Here is a 22,929-nt window from a genome sequence, read left to right on the forward strand (position 1 = left end):
TGTTTCTGGGTTCTCTAGTCTGTCCTATTGGTCTCTGTGTATGTTTTTATATCAGTACCATGCTGTTTTGGTTACTGTTGCCTTGTAATATATTTTGACATTGGGTATTTTGATGCTTTGTTCTTTTTGCTCCAGATTGCTTTGGCTATTTGAGCTCTTTTTTGTTTCTATATGAATTTTAGGATTTTTTTTTCTAATTCTGTGAAGAACGATGTTGGTATTTTGATAGGGATTGCACTGGATCTGTAGAGTGCTTTGGCAATATGGTCATTTTAACAATATTATTAGTTCTTCAGTTCCAAAGGCATGGGATTTTTTCTGTTTGTTTGTGTCATCTTAAATTTTTCATCAATGTTTTGTAGTTTTCCTTGTAGAGATCATTCACCTTCTTGGTTAAATTTACTCCTAGGTATTTTTTGTAGCTATTGTAAATGGGATTGCCTTCTTGCTTTCTTTCTCAGCTAGATCATTATTGATGTATAGAAGTGCTGCTGGTTTTTATGTGTTGATTTTAACTGAATTTATTTATGAAATCTAAGCATTTGTGGTGGAGTCTTTAGGTTTTTTTAGATATAAGATCATATCATCAGCAAAAAGAGGCCATTTGACTTCCTCTTTCCCAATTTGGATACCTTTTCCTTTTTTCTCTTGCCTGAGTGCTCTGGCTAGGACTTCCACTACTATGTTGAATAAGAGTGTGAAAGTGGGCATCCTTGTCTTTTTCCATTTCTTAGGGAGAACAATTTCAACTTTTCTGTGTTCAGTATGCTGTTGACTTTGGGTTTGTCATATATGGCTTTTATTATTTTGAGGTACGTTCCTTCTGTGCTTTTGTTGAGATGTTGAAGTTTTCAAATGCTTTTACAATGTCTTTTGAGATGGTCATATGGTTTTTATTCTTTATTATGTTCTTGTGATATATCATGTTTATTGATTTGTGTGTGTTGAACTATCCATACATTCCTGATATAATGTATTGTATCTGATTGTGGTGTATTATGTTTCTAACATGCTGTTGGATTTGGTTTGCTAGTACTTTGTTCAAGATGTTGGTGTCTGTGTTCATCAGGGATTATTGGCCTGTAGTTTTCTTTTTTCTAGTTTTTGCATCTTTGTCTGGTTTTGGTGTGATGCTAATGCTGACCTTATAGAATGAGTTAGGAGAATTCCCTCCTCTTCAGTTTTTTTTTGGAATAGTTTCAGGAATGTTATTACGTCTTTGTGTGTTTGGTGAAATTCAGCTTTGAATCCATCTGGTCCTGGGCGTTTCTGTGTTGGGAGACTTTCTTTACTGATTTCAATCTCACTACACATTATTGATCTCTTCAGGTTTTCTATTTCTTCTTGATTCAGTCTTGGTAGGTTATATGTTTCCAGGAATTCATTTCCTCTAGGTTTCCCAGTTTGTCAGCTTGTAGTTGTTCGTAATAGTCTCTGATGGGCCAGGCGCGGTGGCTTATGCCTGTAATCCCAGCACTTTGGGAGGCTGAGACGGGCGGATCACGAGGTCAGGAGATCGAGACCATCCTGGCTAATGTGGTGAAACCCCGTCTCTACTAAAAATACAAAAAAATTAGCCGGGTGTGGTGGTGGGCACTTGTAGTCCCCACTACTCGGGAGGCTGAGGCAGGAGAATGGCATGAACCCCATAGGCGGAGCTTGCAGTGAGCCAAGACATGCCACTGCACTCCAGCCTGGGAGACAGAGCAAGACTCTGTCTCAAAAAAAAAAAAAAAGTCTCGATAATCTTTTGTATTTCTGTCGTATCAGTTGCAATGTCTCCTTTTCATTTCTGATTTTACTTATTTGGATATTCTGTCTTCTTGGTTAGTCTAGCAGTTTATTAATTTTGTTTATCTTTTTGAAGAACCAACTTTTCGTTTCATTTATCCATCATATTTTTTATAGTCACTATTTCATTTATTTCTGCTCTGATCTTTGTTATTTCTGTTCTACTAATTTTAGGTTTGTTTTGTTCTTGCTATTCCAGGTTTTTGAGATGCATTGTTAGACTGTTAACTTGTAATCTTTCTCCTTTTTTTGTGTAGGCATTTATTGCTGTAAACATCCCTCTTATCAGTGCCTTTGTCGTATCCCACAGGTTTTGCTACGTTGTATTCCATTTTCATTTGTTTCAAAGAATTTTTTATTTCCATCTTAATTTCTTGATTGACCCAATGGTCATTTAGAAGCATGTTGTTTAACTAATTTGTTGAGACTTGTTTTGCAGCCAAACATATGGCCTATCTTGGAAGGTGTTCCATGTGCTTATGAAAATATGCATATTCTGCATTGTTCAGTAGAATGTTCTGTAAGTGTCTGTTTGGTCCATTTGATCTAATGTTCAGTTTAAGTCCAATGTTTCTGTACTTTTTTTCTAGATCTGTCTAATGCTGAGAGTGAGGTGTTAGGCCCCTACTGTTATTGTATTCCAGTGTGTGTCTCTCTTTACATCTAGTAATATTTGTTTTATGAATCTAGGTACTCCAATGTTTGGTGCATATATATTTAGAATAGTTATGTCCTCTTACTGGGTTGGTCTCTTTATCATTATATAATGACCTGCTTTGTCTTTTTTTTTTTTAACTGTTCTTGAAATAATTAAAATCTGTTTTATCTGATAAAAGTTGGGGTACTCCTAACTTTTGGTTTTCGTTTGTGTGGAGTATTTTTTTCCATCCCTTTATTTTCAGTCTATATGTGTTTTTAATGAAAAACTGAGTGTCTTTTAAACAACATATAGTTGAATTATGTATTTTAATCCATTCAGCCATTTTGTGTCTTTTAAGAGGAGAATTTGATCTATTTACATTCGAAGTTATTGGTATGTGAGGTTTTGTTCTTTTCATATTGTTAATTGTTTTCTGGTTATTACATGTATTCTGTGTTTCTTTCTTTTTCTCCTATAGTTTGTTGTTTTGATGAGTTTCTGTAGTGATACTGTTTGAGTTCTTTCTCTTCCTCCTTTGTATTTCTTTACTCATTAAGTTTTATACTTTTGTGTGTTTTCGTGATGGTATAGGTTATCATTTCACTTCCAAGTTTAGGACTCCCTTGAGCATATCTTGTAGAACTGATCTAGTGGTATAGAATTCCCACAGGATTTATTTGTCTGTGAATGATTTCATTTCCCTTTCATTTATGAGTGATAATTTTGATGGATATAGTATTCTTGAGTGGCAGGTTTTTTCTTTCAGCACTTTCAATATGTCATTCCGTTGTCTTCTGGCCTATAAAATTTCTGCTGAGAGATTCACTGTTAGACTGGTGGGGTTTTCTTTATAGGTGATGAGACACTTCTGCTGTTTTTAGGATTTGTTCCTGAAGTTTGACTTTAGACAGTCTGATTATAATGTTCCATGGAGAACACCTCTTTACATTATTATCTGCTTGGGGATACAAATAACATGTAAATTTGGTCACCTTATCTTGCCTCAAATTTCAGGAAGGCTTTGCTCATTCTTTTTTCATCTCTTTTCTTTATTTTTGTTTGACTGGATTATTCTGAAAGACCTGTCTTCAAGTTCCAAGATTCATTCTTCGGACTGATGTAGGCTATTGTTGAAGTTTTCCAAAGAATTTTGTATTTTTTTCAGTGAATTCTCCAGTGTCAGTTTTTGTTTGTTTGTTTGTTTCTGAGATGGAGTCTTGCTCTGTTGCCCAGGTTAGAGTGCAGTGGTGTGATCTCAGCTCACTGCAACCTCCGCCTCCCAGATTCGAGTGATTCTTGTGCCTCAGCCTCCCCAGTAGCTGGGATTACTGGAGCACGCCACCATGCCTGGCTAATTTTTGTATTTTTAGTAGAGATGGGGTTTCACCACGTTGGACGGGCTGGTCTCGAACTCCTGACCTCAGGTGATCCACCCACCTTGGCCTCCCAAAGTGTGGGATTACAGGCATGAAACAGCTTCAGAATTTTTATTAGGTTCTTTAAAAAAATATCTCTTTGGTAAATTTCTCATTCATACCCTGAATAGTTTTCCTGACTTATTTGTATTGTTTTTCAGAATTCTCACTGAGCTTTCAAGTCAATAATTTGAATTCTTTATTTCATGCTGGGATTTTGAAATTTTCTTTTTGATTAAGATCTATTGCTGGAGAATTATTGTATTCTTTTGGAGATACCGTATTTCCTTGCTATTTCATGTTTCCCATGTGCTTACATTGTATCTGTGCCTCTGGTGCAATAGTTGCTGCTGCTTATATTTGAATTTGCTTTTGTAGGGGAGGACTTTTTCCTGAAGATTTATCTATGGTTTGGGTTGAGTAGAGTACATAGACTTCGATTCTGGCTGCATGCAGTAATATCATCTCATTTATAGATATTGTAGATATAGCAGTGAGTAAAGTAGATAAAATTGAACCCTCCCAAAGCTTGCATTCTGTGGGGCAAGAAACAAAACTATAAATGAACAATTATGGGTATATCAGAGTATATACTATTTGATTCCATTGAAGTTCAGTAACTGGCAAAATACCAATCTATATTGATAGAAGTCAGAATAGCAGTCAGTTCTGGAGGAATGTTTATTAACTGGGAGACTCATGAGGGAGCTTTCTGGGTTTTTCAAAATGTTCTATATATTAGTTTGTGATGGTTATGTTGGAGTGTAAATAGGTACGTGTATGTATGTGTGTAAAATTTTGAGTTGTACATTTAAGAAATGTACATTTTACTATATAGTACTTCAGTTCTTTTAAAAAATTAAGTAGGTCATATGTCAGATATTGATAAATGCTATGAAGAAAAGTTAAGCTGAGAAAGGGGAATTAAGACAAACAAATGAGGGATCAGGGAAGGTCTCACTGAGAAGGTAAACAGATCTGAAAGAGCTATGCAAACATCTGGGAGGAGATTATTCTAAGCAGAGGAAAGACCAATGAAATAGTGTATATAGCAGTTCAAATAATAGCTAAGAGTTTAGTATGGCTAGTGTAGTGCGAACAAGGAGAGGAGAGTATTAGGAGATGAGATCAAAGCAGACAAGAACTTTATAAGACTTTTTTTTTTTTTTTCCTATCTTTCTTTCTTTTGAGGCAGAGTCTTGCTCTGTCATCCAGGCTGGAGTGCATTGGTGCAATCTCAGCTCACTGCAGCCTTGGTCTCTCGGGCCCAAGTGATCCTCCCACCTCAGCCTTCCACGTAGCTGGGACCACAGGCATGTGTCACCATGCCTGTTGAATTTTTTTTTTTTTTTTTTAAGTGGAGATGGAGTCTTGCTGTGTTGCTCAGGCTGGTCTCAAACTTCTCAGCTCAGGCAATCATACCTGCCTCGGCCTCCCAAAGTGCTGGGACTGCAGACATGAGCCACCACATCTTTATAAAACATTTTAAGGACTTTGGCTTTTAATTATAATCAAAACCATTAGAGAGTTTTGAGGCAATAAAAGACATGTTGTGAATTTACATTTTTAAAATATAACAATGACTTTTGTTTTGAGAATATACTATAAGATACTAAGGGAAGAGACTGTTGGAGTGATCCAGGTGAAAGGTAATGGTTCTTGTAGTATTGGGGTGGTGGACAGTAATCAGATTTTGAATATATTTTGAATATGGAAGTGACAGCTTTTACTCATGTGTACTGGCTATGGGTGTGAGAGAAAAAGGATTTGGTAATTATTCCAAAGCTTTTGGCCTGAACTTTTACTAAGTTGGGAAAGACCTGGGAGAAGCAGATTTAGTAGGAGCATAAGTCAAGAATTTGTCTTGGCACATGTTAAATTTGAAGAGACGTAAATCCTCATGAAAGAGGGGTAGGCAATTCCATTTATGGACCTGGAGTTGAGAGGAAAAGTCGGGACTAGAAATAATACATTTGGGAATTGTTAGCATATAGTTAATAGTTAATCATGAGATGAGAGCACTGAGGGAGTAAATTTAGTAGACACTGAAGAGAATAGGTCCTCAAAGTTGGAACACTTCAATGTTTAGAATTTGAAGAGATGAAGAAGAGCCAGGAAAGGAGACCAAGAAGGAGCAGCCATTCAGAAAGGAGAGCCTTTCTTTCTATCAAAGACACAAATGTGTGTCTCTGAAGCCAAGTAAATCAGGAGCAGTCATCTTTGTCAGATGATGCTGTTAGGTCAAATAAAATGAGGACAGAGAACTGGATTAGAAAAGTGGAGGTCACTGGTGACTTTTCAAGAGCAGTTTTGGAGGTGCAGTGATGGCCAAAGAGTGATGAGAGGATATGAAAGAAAAAAAGAAAAAAACTGAGAACAGTAATTTTGAGGACTTTTGCTCTGTAGGACACAGATAATAATAACAGGAAACACCTATATAGCATTTACTACGTGCCAGCCATCCTTCTTAGGGCGTTATGTATTAATCCCATTTAATCCTTACAACAGCCTTGTGAGGCAGGAGTATTATTATCTCCACTTTACAGATGAGGAAAATGAGACATGGAAAAGTTAAGTAATGTGACCATATAATCCCTATTTCTGTATTAAGAGCTAATTTATAGCTTCTTTCCAAAACCTCATTTTTAACCTGCATGTATTTGAAGACTTTTTGACAGATCCATTAAAATAATCAAACAATTTACAAATGTAATCTCTTGGAACAGAGAAAGGAACTCTTTTCTCAGATTGGAGCTATACATATGACTTTATCCATGTCACTCTACTGTACTCAAATCACATAGTGGTTTTCCATAATTCTGATGTGTGCTTTCACTCATTGTGACGTGGCATTATTTTATTTTTAGTCAACCATCTTTCTATATCAAGCATCTTTATGAAAGCATAGATAGGTCACTAATTGTTTTCATTTTCACTGAATAATTTGTTTGCATTCTCATACTCCATTAGGCCTATATAAAGCATACAAACATTTTTTTCATCATTAATGAATGTGTAAGCCTTTATGCCTAACTACATTAAAAATAGACAGACATGAAAATTTTAAACAAACGATATATTAGAAAAGAACACACTGCTACAGGATAAAAGAAAATAATTTCAACATATGTTACAGAAAATTTTTTAATATTCATGTTTTATAAAGAGTTCCCCAAAGGAATAATTTTTTTAAAACTTGTAAGTAGAAACATATGGCATACAGATACAATAAACATTTCACAGGAGAAATATTGGTGACCAATATTATGCACTTGTCACTAATAATGAAAACAAGGAGGTACCAATCTTATCAGATTAGCAAAAGTTCAAAGGATTAAAAATAACTATTTTTTGCCTCAGTATGGGAAAGTGGACACTCTAATACGTTGTTGAAATATAAATTTGTACAAATCTTTTGGGGGGCAAATATTAATATGAATATAATCTTTGCTCACTTCCATTACTGAAACTCCATTCTTTAAAATATTTATAGATGTGTTAGAAAAAGTTGTAAAAAGATAGAGGAAAATATACACCAAAGTGTTAATAGCGATTATCTCTGGGAATGAGGGAAGGAGGCAGGGAAGGTGATGAGGGGAGTCTTTGACTTCTTATTTGATATTTGAAATTGTTGTATATTGTTTTGAAATTATTTTATAATTAAAAGTAATTAAGAAAATTAACGGCTGTCTCCACTGCATAAAATTAATGTTGTTCTTACGTACATCATAACATTGAGTGGGTTTGAGTTATTGTACTGTTAACATGTGATAGTAGAGAGGTCAGAACATTCAAGTACCCTAGGTAATTAGTTTGTGTATAGTGTAGTAGTCTCCAAAGAAAGGAGGGGATGTTGGGAGGCCGAGGTGGGTGGATCACCTGAGGTCAGGAGTTTGAGACCAGCCTGGCCAACATGGTGAAACCTCGTCTCTACTAAAAGTACAAAAATTAGCTGGGCGTGGTGGTGGTGGAAGCCTGTAATCCCAGCTACTCAGGAGGGTGAGGCAGGAGAATTGCTTGAACCTGGGAGCGGAGGTTGCAGTGAGCCAAGATCGCTCCACTGCACTCCAGCCTGGGCGACAAGAGCGAGACTCCATCTCAAAAAAAAAAAAAAAAAAAAAAACGCTGGGTGCAGTGACTCACGGCTGTAATCCCAGCACTTTAGGAGGCCGAGGTGAGCGGATCACGAGGTCAGGAGATCGAGACCATCCTGGCTAACACGGTGACACCCCGTCTCTACTAAAAATACAAAAAAATTAGCCGGGTGTGGTGGTGGGCACCTGTAGTCCCAGCTACTCTGGAGGCTGCGGAAGGAGAATGGCCTGAACGCGGGAGGCAGAGCTTGCAGTGAGCTGAGATGGCGCCATTGCACTCCAGCCTAGGCGATAGAGCCAGACTCCATCTCAAAAAAAAAAAAAAAAGGAAGAGATGGGGGTCTATACACCACAAGAGAAAGTGAAATGAACAATTAGGGTATGTGTAGAAAATGTTAGAACATCTATTCATATTCAGTTTAAATATCTTTTTTTCCTGCTTTTTTAAACATACTGTTGTAAAATAAAACACAGACAGGTATGTATATCTTACTGAATTACTGTAAGGCAAACATCCTTGTAACTACCACCCAGTTCAAGTGGTAGAATGTTGCCAGTTACTCCAGAAACCTTTTCCCAATAACAGCTCCTTCCTACATAGTATTTTTTTTTAAATAATTTTTATTACCCAAGTGTGCCTTGCTAGAAACTGTAGCTTGGTCTTGCTGTTGTTTAGTGTATTTTATTTGACTCACAGTAACTGAGATCTCTCTTTTTAATCTACAGGTTGTTGCTTCTTCTCTTGTGCTTAGAATTTACCTGTGAAGCACTGGATTATTTTACCTGTAGTTTCTTACAGTCTGGATTTTACTTGATCACATATTCATAATGTAATTCAACATAATTTGCTGTCCTATTTCCTGCAGATTGGCAGCTTAATCTAGCAGCATGTTCAGATTCAAGATTGATGTCTGTTATGTTCTTTTTTCAGGTGGTGCATAATGCCTGGGTTTTGCTCTTATTCTGTGCTAGCAGCTATTTAGGCTGGATGCCTAGATCCATTAATTTATTGAAAGCTGCAAAATGGAGATACCCTAATATATTTTTGTTTTTATTTATTTGCTGGAATGATTTTATAAGGGGTCGTTTTCTTTCTTTTACTATTCAGTTACCCAGTGGTATAGTTCATATAGAAAACACATGGAAAAGAATGTTTGATTCTTTTCCTTTTATTTACCTGGTTTTCAAGGTAATGAATATGAAGTGGTGGATCGGATATTACTGATAAGATTTAATAAGTATTTAAGATATTACTGATAAGATTTAATACAGTATAATTATTCTCCTTATTAAAGCTCAAATTAGCCCATCTTTGGTCACCAGTGGGGAGTGGTTTTCTTTTGGCTTGTAAGTCTTTTTTTTTTTTTTTTTTTTGAAACAGGGTCTCACTCTGTCTCCCAGGCTGAAGTATAGTGGTGTAGTCTCAGCTCACTGCAACCTCTGCCTCCAGGGTTCAAGTGATTCTCCCACCTCAGCCTCTTAAGTAGCTGGACTAAAGGTGCACACCACCACACCCAGCTAATTTTTGTTTGTTGTTTGTTTGTTTTTGATAGAGACGGGGTTTCACCATGTTGGCCAGGCTGATCTCAAACTCCTGACTTCAAGTGATCCACCTGCCTCAGCCTTCCAAAGTGCTGGGATTACAGGCATGAGCCACCGCACCCAGCCTCCTAAGTCCTTTTGACATGATCTTGGTCTAGTCTTTGATAGCTTTTATTCTATCTAGTGTTTTTAAGATGTTTTGCCACGGACATGAAATTAGCCATTTCTCCAAGAAGCCCTTTTAACGGAAAATGATATTTCAAAAATCTCAGTGTGGGTGCTAAGGATGCTTATTCCTACTGGGTTGGTCATTGTTTCTAGGCTTTTTAAGTGAACAGAGTTGGGAATTTACTAGTTTCTATATCTATATTGAGATACACAGAATATTTTGGTTCTTAGGGCTCAAAGAATTCTACAATTCACATATCCTAAAATTATTTATTTGCTTCATGCTATCCTGTAATTAAAGATAGTACTTATAATTACCATATCAGTTATTACTAGAACAATGAAAAATTTTAACTTTATCTCCCATTTTATTTCTTTTTTCATAGTTGCTCTGAATTTACATTTTCAAACCGTATAGCCACTGCGTATTATAAATTCTCCACTTTAATTATCATTTAATCATAGTTCCGAAGATAACTACATAGTTAAAGCTCATCACAAATCTTTATAATCTGATTTTATATTAAACATTTTCTAGTAATATGACTGGATAAGTGTAAGCATAAAATTACCATCAGAAATCAAATAACGTATTTGATAAGTAGGCTCTTTGGAGGAGTGTGAAATGATGTGATTGTTCATTGATGTTCCAAGTATGATCCACAGACTGTTGCCAGTCTGTAAACTGTAGTTGGTCCATGAAGAGACACATGCAGAAATTAAGTGTAAGATTTAGCTACTTTTATAGCAGTCTGACATAAAGCATGTTAGTGTGTTTTGCAAAAGCATCAATAGCTGACAGATTGGAAACTTAAACAACAAAAACAACAAAACATAACTGGTCCTTTTCCACATGTAGTTTGAAAGACACTGTTATGCACAATCTCAGCCCTTATCTCTACAATAATTAGGTCTTTCAGATAAGTGGTTTAAGAAACAGATAAATATGAGAGAAACATGTAGATGTGGGCTAATAAAATTTTTACTGAGAAGATGGATGTAATCTAGACTTTGGTTTGGTTTGGCTTGATTTGGCAGGGAGATATTATCAGAGATATGAGAACACTTTTAACACGTAATTGTGGGCACACAAAACATATAAAAATGGCCTGGCTAGGGTAGAAGATTTTTACCAGTTAGGGAGGAGAGATTAAATGGGAATAGTTATGTAAAAGGCCTTGGATCCCAAGCTAAACAGCTAAGACATTTTCATACAGACAGTAATAATACGGAGCCATTTATGCTGCAAAAGAGTACAAGGTACTTTTTTTGATGCCTGCAAGGTACTTTTTTCTATGCCTAAGAATCCAATAAATAGCTCTACTCTTTGTTACTTGGGTTCTAGTGAATAATTTATTTAATAGATTTATAGTACAGTATTAATAAGTGATATGAAGAAAAGCAAAATAAGGTATTTTAAATTAAGGTGGTCAAAGTGTATTTTTCTAGACATTGGAATTAATAACATTTGTGTCCCTAAAGGCTATAATACTTGTTCTCTCGTTTTATCTTACCCAAGTCTAGGAATGCCTTGGGAACTGCCACTTCAGTCTAGATATCTATAATTTAAAACTTGAGTTCCTACACATTTCTGAATATGTTATTTTTTAAACTTGTTTTTCTACTAACATTGTATCTTGATTGGCTTCTCTGTTTATTGGGTTTGGTATATCTCTCTAATGGTATTAGCTTTCCACAAATACTTGGTGATTTTTGGTTATGTACTCTCTTTTGTATTTGTGATTTCTAGTTCACTTGGTTGCGAATGCTATTTCTCTTTACTGTAGCCTGCCTTACGTGATGGTTAAGGTGGGAAGGAATACAAAGCCAGCTACAATGTGCCTATAGTTTGCCTCTTTCAGTCTGGGGTTCTCCATTCATTCCTTCTGGGGATTACCCGTAATTCTAAATTTTTGGACCTACTGTCCACAATTGCTGTTTTAGACAGGCTTCACACTTTCCTTTCCTATAGTTGAATCCAGTTGGAGTGGGATTGTGGGACTGTTCGGAGTTAATTACCACAGCTACTCCCTACCTGATTCTCCTGACAGTAATTTGCAGGCCTCTCTTAATTCTTTTATCTATGGTAACTGAACTCGCACCTGAAAATTTCATTTCCGTCTTTACCTCCACGTAGAGCAGTCCGTTTCCTGCATAGTTTGGGCTGTGGTTTTATGAATTTTTTTTTCCTCTCAGTAAATCTAGTCCTACCACTTTATATCTTTAAGGATTCTTCAAGATGTCTGGTCCATTGATAACATATGTTCATATGTTATAGATTGTTTTTAAGTATTACAGATTCTTTTGCTTTATATATATCTTCCCTAATGTATATCTTCTCTAATGTTTTATGAGGTTGGGAGCAGATAGTCTAATAGGAGTATATATTTACCCTTGCATCATTTAGGCTCAGTCTTCACATCTTGATCCAAACTTCTAATTGATGTCCTTTAAAAATGCTTTTTAATACTCTGATAATAATGTACTAAAATAATGTTGATTATTGCTAGTCAAAGGCAGCCATGCAAATTAATATACACGGTTGCATTTGACCATTTATGTATTATCTTACCTAACAGATTAATAAGATTTTATTTCATTAGAAGTTATTGATACTATAAAGTATTTGTTCTAGGAAGACAATGATAAAATCTAGTTTATATTTTATTAATAAGTTCTATCTTCTGATTAAATAAATGGTAGGTGGCAAAAGCGTGCCTTCTGTATTAGTTTACTTGTAGAATCTTTTAAATAAAGAAGCAAAATAGTTTCAAGGTAAATTAGCACCTAAGAAATGCATTTTTATTTTACCCATTCTCTCATTAATGTAGGTTAGCTATTCAAATTGGGTCATTTAGTATGAAAACTCTCACTCATTCTTCAAGGCACAAATTCAAATGTTCTTCTCTGGGGTCTTCTAAACTCTCTTAAGAATTGTTCTCTATTGTATACTCTCATGATGTTTCTAATGTATTAGTTATAGGACGTCTCATTATGTTGTAAATATCGCTTTATTGGGTTCCTTTTCACCAAACTCTGAATTCCTCCATGTTTTATTCATGTTTGTGATGTTAGCATCACAGTTACTTAGTAAATGGATTGTAATAGTTTTAGGAATGGTAAAACGAATACTAAGGAAAAGGTCTCTGATTTCTGAATTCTTGGTTCCTATTCCAAAGAGTCAGTTCTAGTCGTAAATTGTGGGAAATCCGGAGATCCATTTTGCATTAGATTAAAGAATTTTAATAAGACATTTCAGTTTGGTTTAAAATTTGTTCTTTATTTTTATTTGGTAATAATTACCATTTGGGTTTCTAATTAGTATTCAGTTCTTTGCAACCTTTGAAAATGCCATGTTTAGTTTTAAAAAAAGAATCCTATTTTTAAAATATATCTCTAACAAAGCCCATTAATTTAGATTTATCATGTTTTTATTCATTTTTTTTTTGAAGGATCAGAGTAACAATGAGATTATGATTGGAGTGATGTCAGGAGGAATTCTGATTTATAAGAACAGAGTACGAATGAATACCTTTCCATGGTAAGAACATCTATTGATACTTCTATGTTTACCACTGTATTACTAAATATAATAATTTATATTAAAGACAGTGGCTGTTGAACTATTTTAATGTTGTCATTTTATTTGTGAGATAAACTTTATACTTTTTCCCATTTAGTTAGCACCTACCAGAAGACACCAAAATAGTTTATTTCAAAATTACTTATTAAAAACTATTACTTACGAATTTTTCTTTTATGGAATTTTTGAAAGATGATCAGAGCTTTCCAGTCTTTTTAACAGAGGTTTGCCCCCAGGGCAAACTGTTTTACCAGCATCTAACCAGTGTGGGTTTTATCAGAGTTTAACCAAAGTGGGAGAATGGAAATACCCAATTTAGACCCCTCCTGCTTTCTTATCTCACCTAAGGAGGGGTTGACCTGAGAAGCACTGAAGATCGCAGCCATGAGACACAGACCACTAAACCACTAAGACCTAATTACAGGATGAAAGAATGATTCCTCCCTATCCCACACCTAACTGCCACATCAACATGGCTCATAAATAATAACAGGGAATCACAACTAAAATAATTTTAAGGCTCAGATTATTTAGGAGTCCCTTAGGGAAACCCGAAGACAGCAGGGATGTGAAAAACAAAGATAGAGTAAATTATAACCTCTTGACACCTACAGTTTGTACACAAACATTAAACATAGCCTTATGCCTTGCCAGGTCTACATAAAACTTCACACCAAAGGCATATTTATTTCTTTCTTTTACCCAGTATATCATATCCAGCATTTAGCAAAAAATTACAAGACGTGTCGAAAGGCAGTAAACACAAATTGAAAAAACAAAGCAAGGATGAGAACCAGACCCAGATATAGAAGAAATTTTGGAAGTATTATACCAGAAATTTAAAATAACTGTAATTAATAGACTAAGGGAAAAGTATATGGAAAAAGTGTGTAACGTACAAGAACAGACAGAAATGTAAGCAGCACAGAGATGGAAACCTTATGAGAAAGAATTAAACAGGAATGCTAGAAATCAAATGCATTGCAACAGAAATGAAGAATGCCTTTGGTCTTATCAGTGGATTATACATGAGAAAAAAATGAGTGAGCTTGAAGATATGTCAATAGAAACTTCAAAAACTGAAAAGTGATGGGAAAAAGGAATGAAAGAACAGTATTTAAGACGTGATGGGAATAAAGAGAGAGAAGAACAGAAGAAATAAATATCTGAAAAAATAGTGGCTGATAGTTTTCCAAAATTCATGACAGCCACTGAATCACAGATGCAGAAAGTTCAGAGAACACCTAGCAGGTTAAATAACCCAAAAATCCACACTTAGACATATCATAGTCATGCTGCAGAAAATCTTTTAAAAAGCAAAGCATAAAAAGCACATTTAACCCAGAGGAACAAGGTAAAAAATATGTTGTATTTCTCTTCAGAAACCATGTAAGCAAGAAGAAACTGGAGTGAAATATTTTGGTTAAAGTGTTGAAAGAAAAAACCCACCAACCTAGAAGTCTGTAGCAAAGTTATCCTTCAGAAGTGAAAGAGAAATAATGACTTCCACACACACAAACAAAAATTGATGAAATTTGTTGCCAGTAGACCTGCCTTGTGAGAAATGTCAAAAGAAGTTCTTCACAGAAAAGGAAAATAATATAAGACAGGAATCTGGATCTACAGAAAGAAAAGAAAGCAGAGAGGGGACTTCAAGATGGCTGACTAGAGTGACGGAGGCACTTGTGTCTTCCACAAAGAAGGACCAAATCAGCAAGTAGATAAACGAATCTACTTGCTGAAGGACCAAATCAGCAGGTAGATAAATGAATAGGACATTTAAAAGAGAACAGAAGAATTCAACAAGGAAGTGACAGGGAACCTCTGAGACACAGAAGGAGAGGGAAGCAAAGTAGCCAGCCTAGCCAGGATCACCTGAGAGCCAGGAGGAATTGCCCATTGCAAGGAAAAGGTAAGCAAGAGATCCTCAATAGTTCACATTTTCACCAAAGATTACTGCAGTTCTACTTATATGAGAGCCCTTGGCCCTCATGGGCCATGATACTAGCATAGGGAGCTGCTTGAAGTCCACACCATGGCATTGTTTCAGAGAGGGAGTTTGCACTCCCTCTACACACCCCCTAAGACCCAGGCAGTTGCAACACAATGCCATTTTGAGAGCTCAGCCCCCATCAGAATACATCCTGCAGTGAGGCCCAGTAGCTCCTGCATTTCCCCACTGACAACCCTCCATGTCCACACAGAGGGCTGCAAAGTTGCAAGACTAACTGCACCCAGGTTGCAGCTAGGTCCTCGAGACCGTATCTCATGCAGTGTCCTTCACCCTGGGGAATGGGCAGTGCAGTGTGCCAGGGAGGCTGTACCCGTCATAAAGGGAGATGAAGCATGTGCTCACCACAGCCTCAGAGTTGCCTGCACAGGGACATTACCATTGACATTACCATTGACAGCAATTCACGTCCTCCAGCAGCAAGACCACTGTACAGCTGCACGTGCCTTCACGGGGGCTAAGGACTGGCCTGTCTGAGCACACCTTCCAGGGACATTTACGTGTCCTGTCCACCATCATCAGTGATAACATCAAGGGCCTGAACAGAGGACCATCCCAGCTGCTGGCACCTGTATGTGTTATTCACGAACCTAGAGATTGACCTACCCCACTTAGAACTGTGAGGGCCCTCACATGACATCCATGCGCCTGACGATAGATGTGCCTCGCCCTCAGCCACCACCTCCAGGCACTGTTGGGGTCTAGGCATTGGCTGGCCATACCTGCAGCTACTCACACACACACACACACACACACACACACACACACCTTTCAGGGGCTCAATAATGGACCTACCTTGCCTGCCACTGGCACCTGTGGGCACTTCCGAGGGGCCCAGGGACTGGCTCATCCACCCTGCCTCTACCACTATTGTCCCCCACATGCATAGCTCAGGAACCCAAGGGATAGCCCACTGATAACTACTGACACCATGCATACCACCTAGAGACCCAAGGACTGGCATGCCCAGCCTGCCATCACCACAGCTGGTGCCCATGAACCAACCTACCTGGCATTTCCATCCCCAGTACAGCTTCACCACAACCTCTACACCCTAAGCCACTGAGGAACTCATAGACACCTCTGACACTGATGAGAGCCAAATAAATAATGTGAAGACTATACTACTGCACCCATCCAGAACCAAAGCCAAAGCACCCTATCCAGCCAACACTATAGGTACATCACAAGAAAAAGTTTGTTCCTATAACAGCCAATTCATAAAATTGGAAGAAGCACCTGTTACACCAGATGTGCAGATATCAGCATATAAGGACAGAAGAAATAATGAAATACCTGAAAAATAAAATAATGATATTAAAGAGATGCAATGAGATATAAGACAGCTTGAGAATACAGAGATATCAAGAAAACCATTCATTATCTGAATGAGAGATTCAACTGAGAGATATTTAAAAAAAAAGCCAACAAATCTTGGAACTGAGTTCAGTGAATGAATTAAAAAATACAATAGAAAGCATCAACAATAGACTAGATTAAGCAGTAACAATAATTTCTGAACTTGAAGACAGGTCTTTGGAAATAACCTAGTAATTTTTTTAAAAGACTAAAAAAGCCTGAATGACAAATGGAACACTGTAAAGCAGCCAAATATTTGAATTTTGAAAATTTCAGAAGAGTTGGGCAAAGGCATTAAAAAAAAAACCTATTTAAGAAAATACTAGCTGAAAGCTTCCCAATTCTTACAAGAAGTAGAGACATTAAGATACCAGAAGCTCAAAGAACCCCACAGACATTCAACCCAAAAAGGTTTCCTCCAAGGCACTTCATAGTCAAATTGTTAAAAATCAAAGACAGAAGTCTAAAACGAGCAAGAGAAAAGGATCAAGTCACACATAAGGGAATCCCCATCAGACCAATGGCAGATTCCTAATCAAAAACCTTACAGGCCAGGAGCGAATATGGTGATATATTCAGAGTGCAGATAAACCAGTAAAAATGCTGACTTGAGGATACATCACCCAAGCAAATCTACCCTTCAGAAATGAAGTAGAAATAAAGTCTTTCTGAGATAGGCAAAAACTGAGAGAATTCATCACCACTAGATGGATCTCACAAGAAATGCTTAAGGGAGTCCTACATCTGGAAGTGAAAGGATACTATGAACTATCATGAAAACACACAAAAGTACAAAATTCCCTGACAGAGCAAATAAGATACATCTAGAGTAGATGAGAAAAAGAAAGGAGTCAAAGGTTATTACTACAAAAAAAAACAACCAAATAATCAAGGGAAACAATAAGAGGATGAAAGGAATAAAGGATGTACAAAACAATCAGAAAACAATTAGCAAAATAACAAGAATAGGTGTTTACTTAACACTTAACAACATTGAATGTATATGGTTTAAATTCCCATTAAAACTTAGACACTGGCTGAATGGATGTAAAAAAACAAGACCAAATTCTATGCTACCTACAAGAAACTCAACTTCACCTGTAAAAAGCACAATAGACTAAATGTAAAGGGAAGGAAAAATCCCATGTAAATGGAAACCAAAAGCATACAGAAGCAGTTATTTTAGACAAAATATACTTTGTAAAAAGCCATAAAAAGAGACAAGGTCAATATCAAATGATAAAGGGATCAATTCAGCAAAATGATATAACAATTGTAAGTATGTACCTAACACTGGAGCACCCAGATACATGAAGTAACTGTTGTTAAAGATAGAGAAGCAGACTCCAATACAATAGTAGTTGGGGACCTCAGCACACCAGATTCACCACTGGACAGATCATCTAGACAGAAAACAAACATTGGACTTAATCTACACTGTAGACCAAAGGAACCTAATAAACATTTAAGCAACATTTTATCCAATAGCTGCAGAATATGCATTCTTCACCTCAGCATGTGGAACACTCTTCAGAAAAGACCATATGTTAGGCCACAAAACAAATCTCAAAAATTTTTTTAAATAGTAATTATATCCAGTATTTTCTCAGACCACAATGGAATAAAACTAGAAATCAATAACAAGGAACTTTGGAAACTGTACAAATACATGGAAATTAAACAACACTCTCCTGAAAGACTATTGGGTCAATGAAGAAATTAAGACAGAAATAAAACAATTTATTGAAACAAAAATAGCAACATAACAAACTAGAACCTATGAGTTACAGCAATAGCATTGCTAAGAGGGCTGTTTGTAGCAATAAATGCTTACATCAGAAAAGTAGAAAGAACTCAAATAAACAGTTCAATGATGCATCTCAAGGAACTAGAAAAGCCAGAACAAACCAAGCCCCAAATTTAGTCGAAGAAAAAAGCAATAAAGATCAGAGCAGAACTAAATCAAGTAGAGACTGTAAAAATAATACAAAGCATCAACAAATTGAAATTTGTATTTTTTGAAGTGATAAAAATCAACTAACAAAAAAAAAGAAGAAAAAATTATCCAGGTGTGGTGGCACATGCCTGTAGTCCTGGGTACTCAGGAGACTGAGGCAGGAGGATCACTTGTGCTCAGGAGTTCATCCTGGGCAACAGTGTGAGACCTGTCTGATAAAAAAGAAAAGACAGAAAAAAACTACTGGCCAGTATTCCTAATGAACATAGATGCAAAGTTCCTCAACAGAATACTAGCAAAGCAAATTCAATAATACCTGAAAAAGAAACACTTTTCACATATCTACATGTGATCAAGTGGAGTTTATTTCCAGGATGCAAGGATAGTTTAACATACAAATATCAGTAAGTGAAATACTTTACATCAACAGATTGAAAACCAAAAACCATGCAGTCATCTCAGTAGACACATAAAAAGCATTTGATAAAATTCAACATCACTTCATGATAAAAACTCTCAACAAATTAGGTAAAGGAGAAACATATCTTGACATATCAAGGCCATAAATGACAATTCCACAGCCAACATCATACAGAACAGGTCAAAGCTGAAAACTTTTCTTCTACGAACTAAAAGAAGACAAGGATGCCCACGCTGACCACTCTTATTCAACATAGTACTAGAAGTCCTAGCCAGAGCAGTCAGGAAAGAGAATGAAATGAAGGCCATCCATATAGGAAAACAGGAAATCAAATTTTTCCTCTTTGCAGAAAACCTGATCATAAAGAAAAGCCTAAAGACTCCACTGAAAGTCTCTTAGAACTATTAAGTGAATTCCGTTAAGTTGCAGGGAACAAAATTAATGTACAAACATCAGTTACGTTTCTATACACCAATAATAGCTGGAAAAGAAATCAAGAACGCAATCTCATTTACAATACCTACCAAATGTTATACTTAGGAATAAACCAAGGAGGTGAAAGATGTCTACAACAAAAACTACAAAACACTGATGGGAAAAAATTGAAGAGAACAGAAAAAGAGTAGAAAAACATCTCATACTCATGAATTAGAAAAACTAATATTGTGAAAATGACCACACTACCCAAAGCATTCTACAGATTCAATGCGATGTCTGTCAAAATACCAATGACATTCTTCACAGGCATAGAAAGAGCAATTCCAAAATTCATATGGGTGGGGAGCCAAGTGGCTCACACCTGTAATCCTAGCGCTTTTGGAGGCCAAGGCAGGAGAATTGCTTGAGGCCAGGCATTTAATACCAGCCTACACAACATAGCGAGACCTCGTCTCTATAAAAAATATTTTTTAAAATTAGCTGGGCATAATGGCATGTGTTTGTAGTCCTAGCTACTCCGGAAGCTGAGGTGGGAGTATCACTTGAGCCCAGCACTTTAAGGTTACAGTGGACTATGATCATACCACTGCACTTCAGCCTGGATGGCAGAGTGAGACCCTTTCTCTATTAAAAAAAAAAAATCGTATGGAACCCTAAAAGATCCTGAATAGCCAAAACAATACTGAGTCAAGAGAACAAAGATGGAAGACGTCAAATTATCCTGTGAAGCTACAGTATTCACAACAGACATATAGACCCAACAGAACAGAATAGAGAACACAAAAATAAATCCACATATTTACAGCCAACTGAATTTTGACAAAGGCACCTAGAACATACAGTAGGGAACAGACACTCTTTTCCATAAATGGTACTGAGAAAACTGGATATCTATGGCAGAAGAATGGAACCAGACCCTTATCTCAGTATATAAAAAATCAGCTCCAAATGGATTGGAGAGTTACACGTAAGACCTGAAACTATAAAACTGCTAAATGAACATAGAGGAAATGCTTCAGAATATTGATCTAGGCAAAGATTTTATGGGTAGGTCTTTTTTTTTTTTTTTTTTTGAGACGGAGTCTCGCTCTGTTGCCCAGGCTGGAGTACAGTGGCGCAATCTCGGCTCACTGCAAGCTCCGCCTCCCGGGTTCACGCCATTCTCCTGCCTCAGCCTTTCCGAGTAGCTGGGACTACAGGCGCCCGCCACTACGCCCGGCTAATTTTTTTTTTTTTGTATTTTTTTTTTAGTAGAGACGGGGTTTCACCGTGGTCTCGATCTCCTGACCTCGTGATCCGCCTGCCTCGGCCTCCCAAAGTGCTGGGATTACAAGCGTGAGCCACCGCGCCCGGCCATGGGTAGGTCTTTAAAAGTACAGGCAACAAAAAGAAAAATAGTCAAATGGGGTTATCAAACTAAAACACTTTTACACAGCAAAGGAAACAATCGACAGTATAGAGACAACCTATAGAATTGGAGAAAATACTTGCAAATCGTACATCCAACAAGGGCCTGGTACGCAGAATAACAAGGAACTGAACAGCAAAAGCCAGCCTAATAATTCATTTTTTAAAATAGACATTTCTCAGAAAAAAGACATGCAAGTGGTCAAATTGAAGGTTTGTAGCAACCCTGCATCAAACAACTCTGTTGTTGCCATTTTTCCACCAGCATGTGCTCACATTGTGTCTTTGTGTCATATTTTGGTAGTTCTCACAATAATTCGAAGTTTTTTATTATATATGTTATGGTGTCAGTGATCTTTGATTTTAGTACTGTAATTGTTTTGGCATGCCACAAACCACACCCATATAAGACAGCAAACTTAAGTGATAGGTATTGTATTAATATTTGTTCTTTCTGCCCCACTGACTGGCCATTCCTGCCTCTCTTCCTCTCCTTGGAACTCCCTGTTCGCTGAGACACAACAATATAGAAATTAGACCAATTAATAACCCTTCAGTGGTCTGTAAGTGATCAAGTGCAAGGAAGAGTTGCACTTCTGTCACTTTCAATCAAAAATTAGAAATGATTAAGTTTAGTGAGGAAGGCATGTCAAAAGTCAAGATAGACCAACAGCTAGGCCTCTTGCACCAATTAGCCAAATTGTGAATGCAAAGGAAAAGTTTTTGAAGGAATTGAAAGTACTACTCCATTGAACACCCAAATGATACAAAAGTGAAACAGCCTTATTGTTAATATGGAGAGTATCTTAGTGGTGTGGATACATGAAACCAGCCACAGCATTCCCTTAAGCTTAATCCGGAACAAGGCCCTAACTCTCTTTAATTATGTGAAGACTGAGAAGAGAGGTGAGAAAGCTGCAGAAGAAAAGTTTGAAGCTAGTGCAGGTTGGTTCATGAGGCATAAGAAAAGAAGCCATCTCCATACATAAAAGTTCAAAGTGAAGCAGCAAGTTATACAGAATATCTAGCTATCTAGCTAGGTGACGAATGGCTACACAAAACAACAGGTTTTCAATGTAAATGCAACAGCCTTCTATTGGAAGAAGATGCCATCTAGGACTATCATAGATGAAGTTAATACCATCATAGATGAAGTTAATACCTGGCTTCAATGTTTCAGAGGACTGACTGACTCTCTTGTTACGGAATAAAGTTGAAGCCAGTGCTCATTTACCATTCTGTAAATGCTAGCTCCTAAATCTACCTTACTTGTGTTCTAGAAATGGAACGTCAAAGCCTGGATGACCACACATCTGTTTACAGCATAGCTTACTGAATATGTAAAGTCCATTGTTAAGTCCTACTGCTTAGAAAAAGATTCCTTTCTGAATATTACTGCCCATTGAAAATGAATGCACCTTGCCACCCATGAGCTCTGTTAGAGATGGCAAGGAAGTTCATGCTTGCTGTCACAATATGAATTCTGTAGCCGATAGATCAAGGAGTAATTTTGACTTTCAAATCTTTTTTAAGAAACATATTTTGTAAGGCTGTAGTGGCCATTGAGGATGATTTCTCTGATGGATCTGGGAAAAGTAAGTTGAAAACCTTTCGGAAAGGATTTACCATTCTAGATGCCATTCATGATTCATGGTAGAAGGTCAAAGTAGCAACGTTAACTGGAATTTGGAAGAAATTGATTCCAACCCTCACAGATGACTTTGAGGGGGTTAAGACTTCAGTGAAGGAAGTAACTACAGGTGGAGTAGAAATAGCAAGAGAACTATTATTAGAAGTGAAGTCTGAAGATGGGGTAGGGGATGAATTGCTGCAATCTCATGATAAAACTTGAATAGATGAGGATTTGCTTCTTATGGATGAGCAAAGAAAGTGATTTTTTGAGATGGAATCTACTATTGGTGAAGATGCTGTGAGCATTGATTAAATGACAACAAAGAATATAGATTATTTCATGATAAAGAGTAACTGGGTCAAGAGGATTGACTGTTTTGAAAGAAGTTCTAGTGTAGGTAAATGCTATCAAATATCATTTGGCAATGTGGTCTTGCCACATTGTGGCAAAACCCTCCACCAACAAAAAGA

At 36.9% G+C, this 22,929-nt stretch overlaps 1 protein-coding gene across 4 annotated transcripts in view; it reads left to right on the forward strand.

Annotated features, from left to right (window-relative positions):
* PTPN4 (protein tyrosine phosphatase non-receptor type 4) overlaps positions 1 to 22,929 on the forward strand; it is a 226,098-nt gene that overhangs the window by 128,015 nt on the left and 75,154 nt on the right. For all 4 annotated transcript variants that reach the window (XM_003277173.4, XM_030801359.1, XM_030801360.1 and 1 more), the window contains one exon: positions 13,103 to 13,191. In XM_003277173.4, the coding sequence (XP_003277221.1) occupies positions 13,103 to 13,191 (89 nt within the window). The remainder of the gene's footprint in view (positions 1 to 13,102; positions 13,192 to 22,929) is intronic.

The sequence above is a fragment of the Nomascus leucogenys genome, chromosome 20 (assembly GCF_006542625.1).
Source record: "Nomascus leucogenys isolate Asia chromosome 20, Asia_NLE_v1, whole genome shotgun sequence".
Taxonomy (NCBI): domain Eukaryota; kingdom Metazoa; phylum Chordata; class Mammalia; order Primates; family Hylobatidae; genus Nomascus; species Nomascus leucogenys.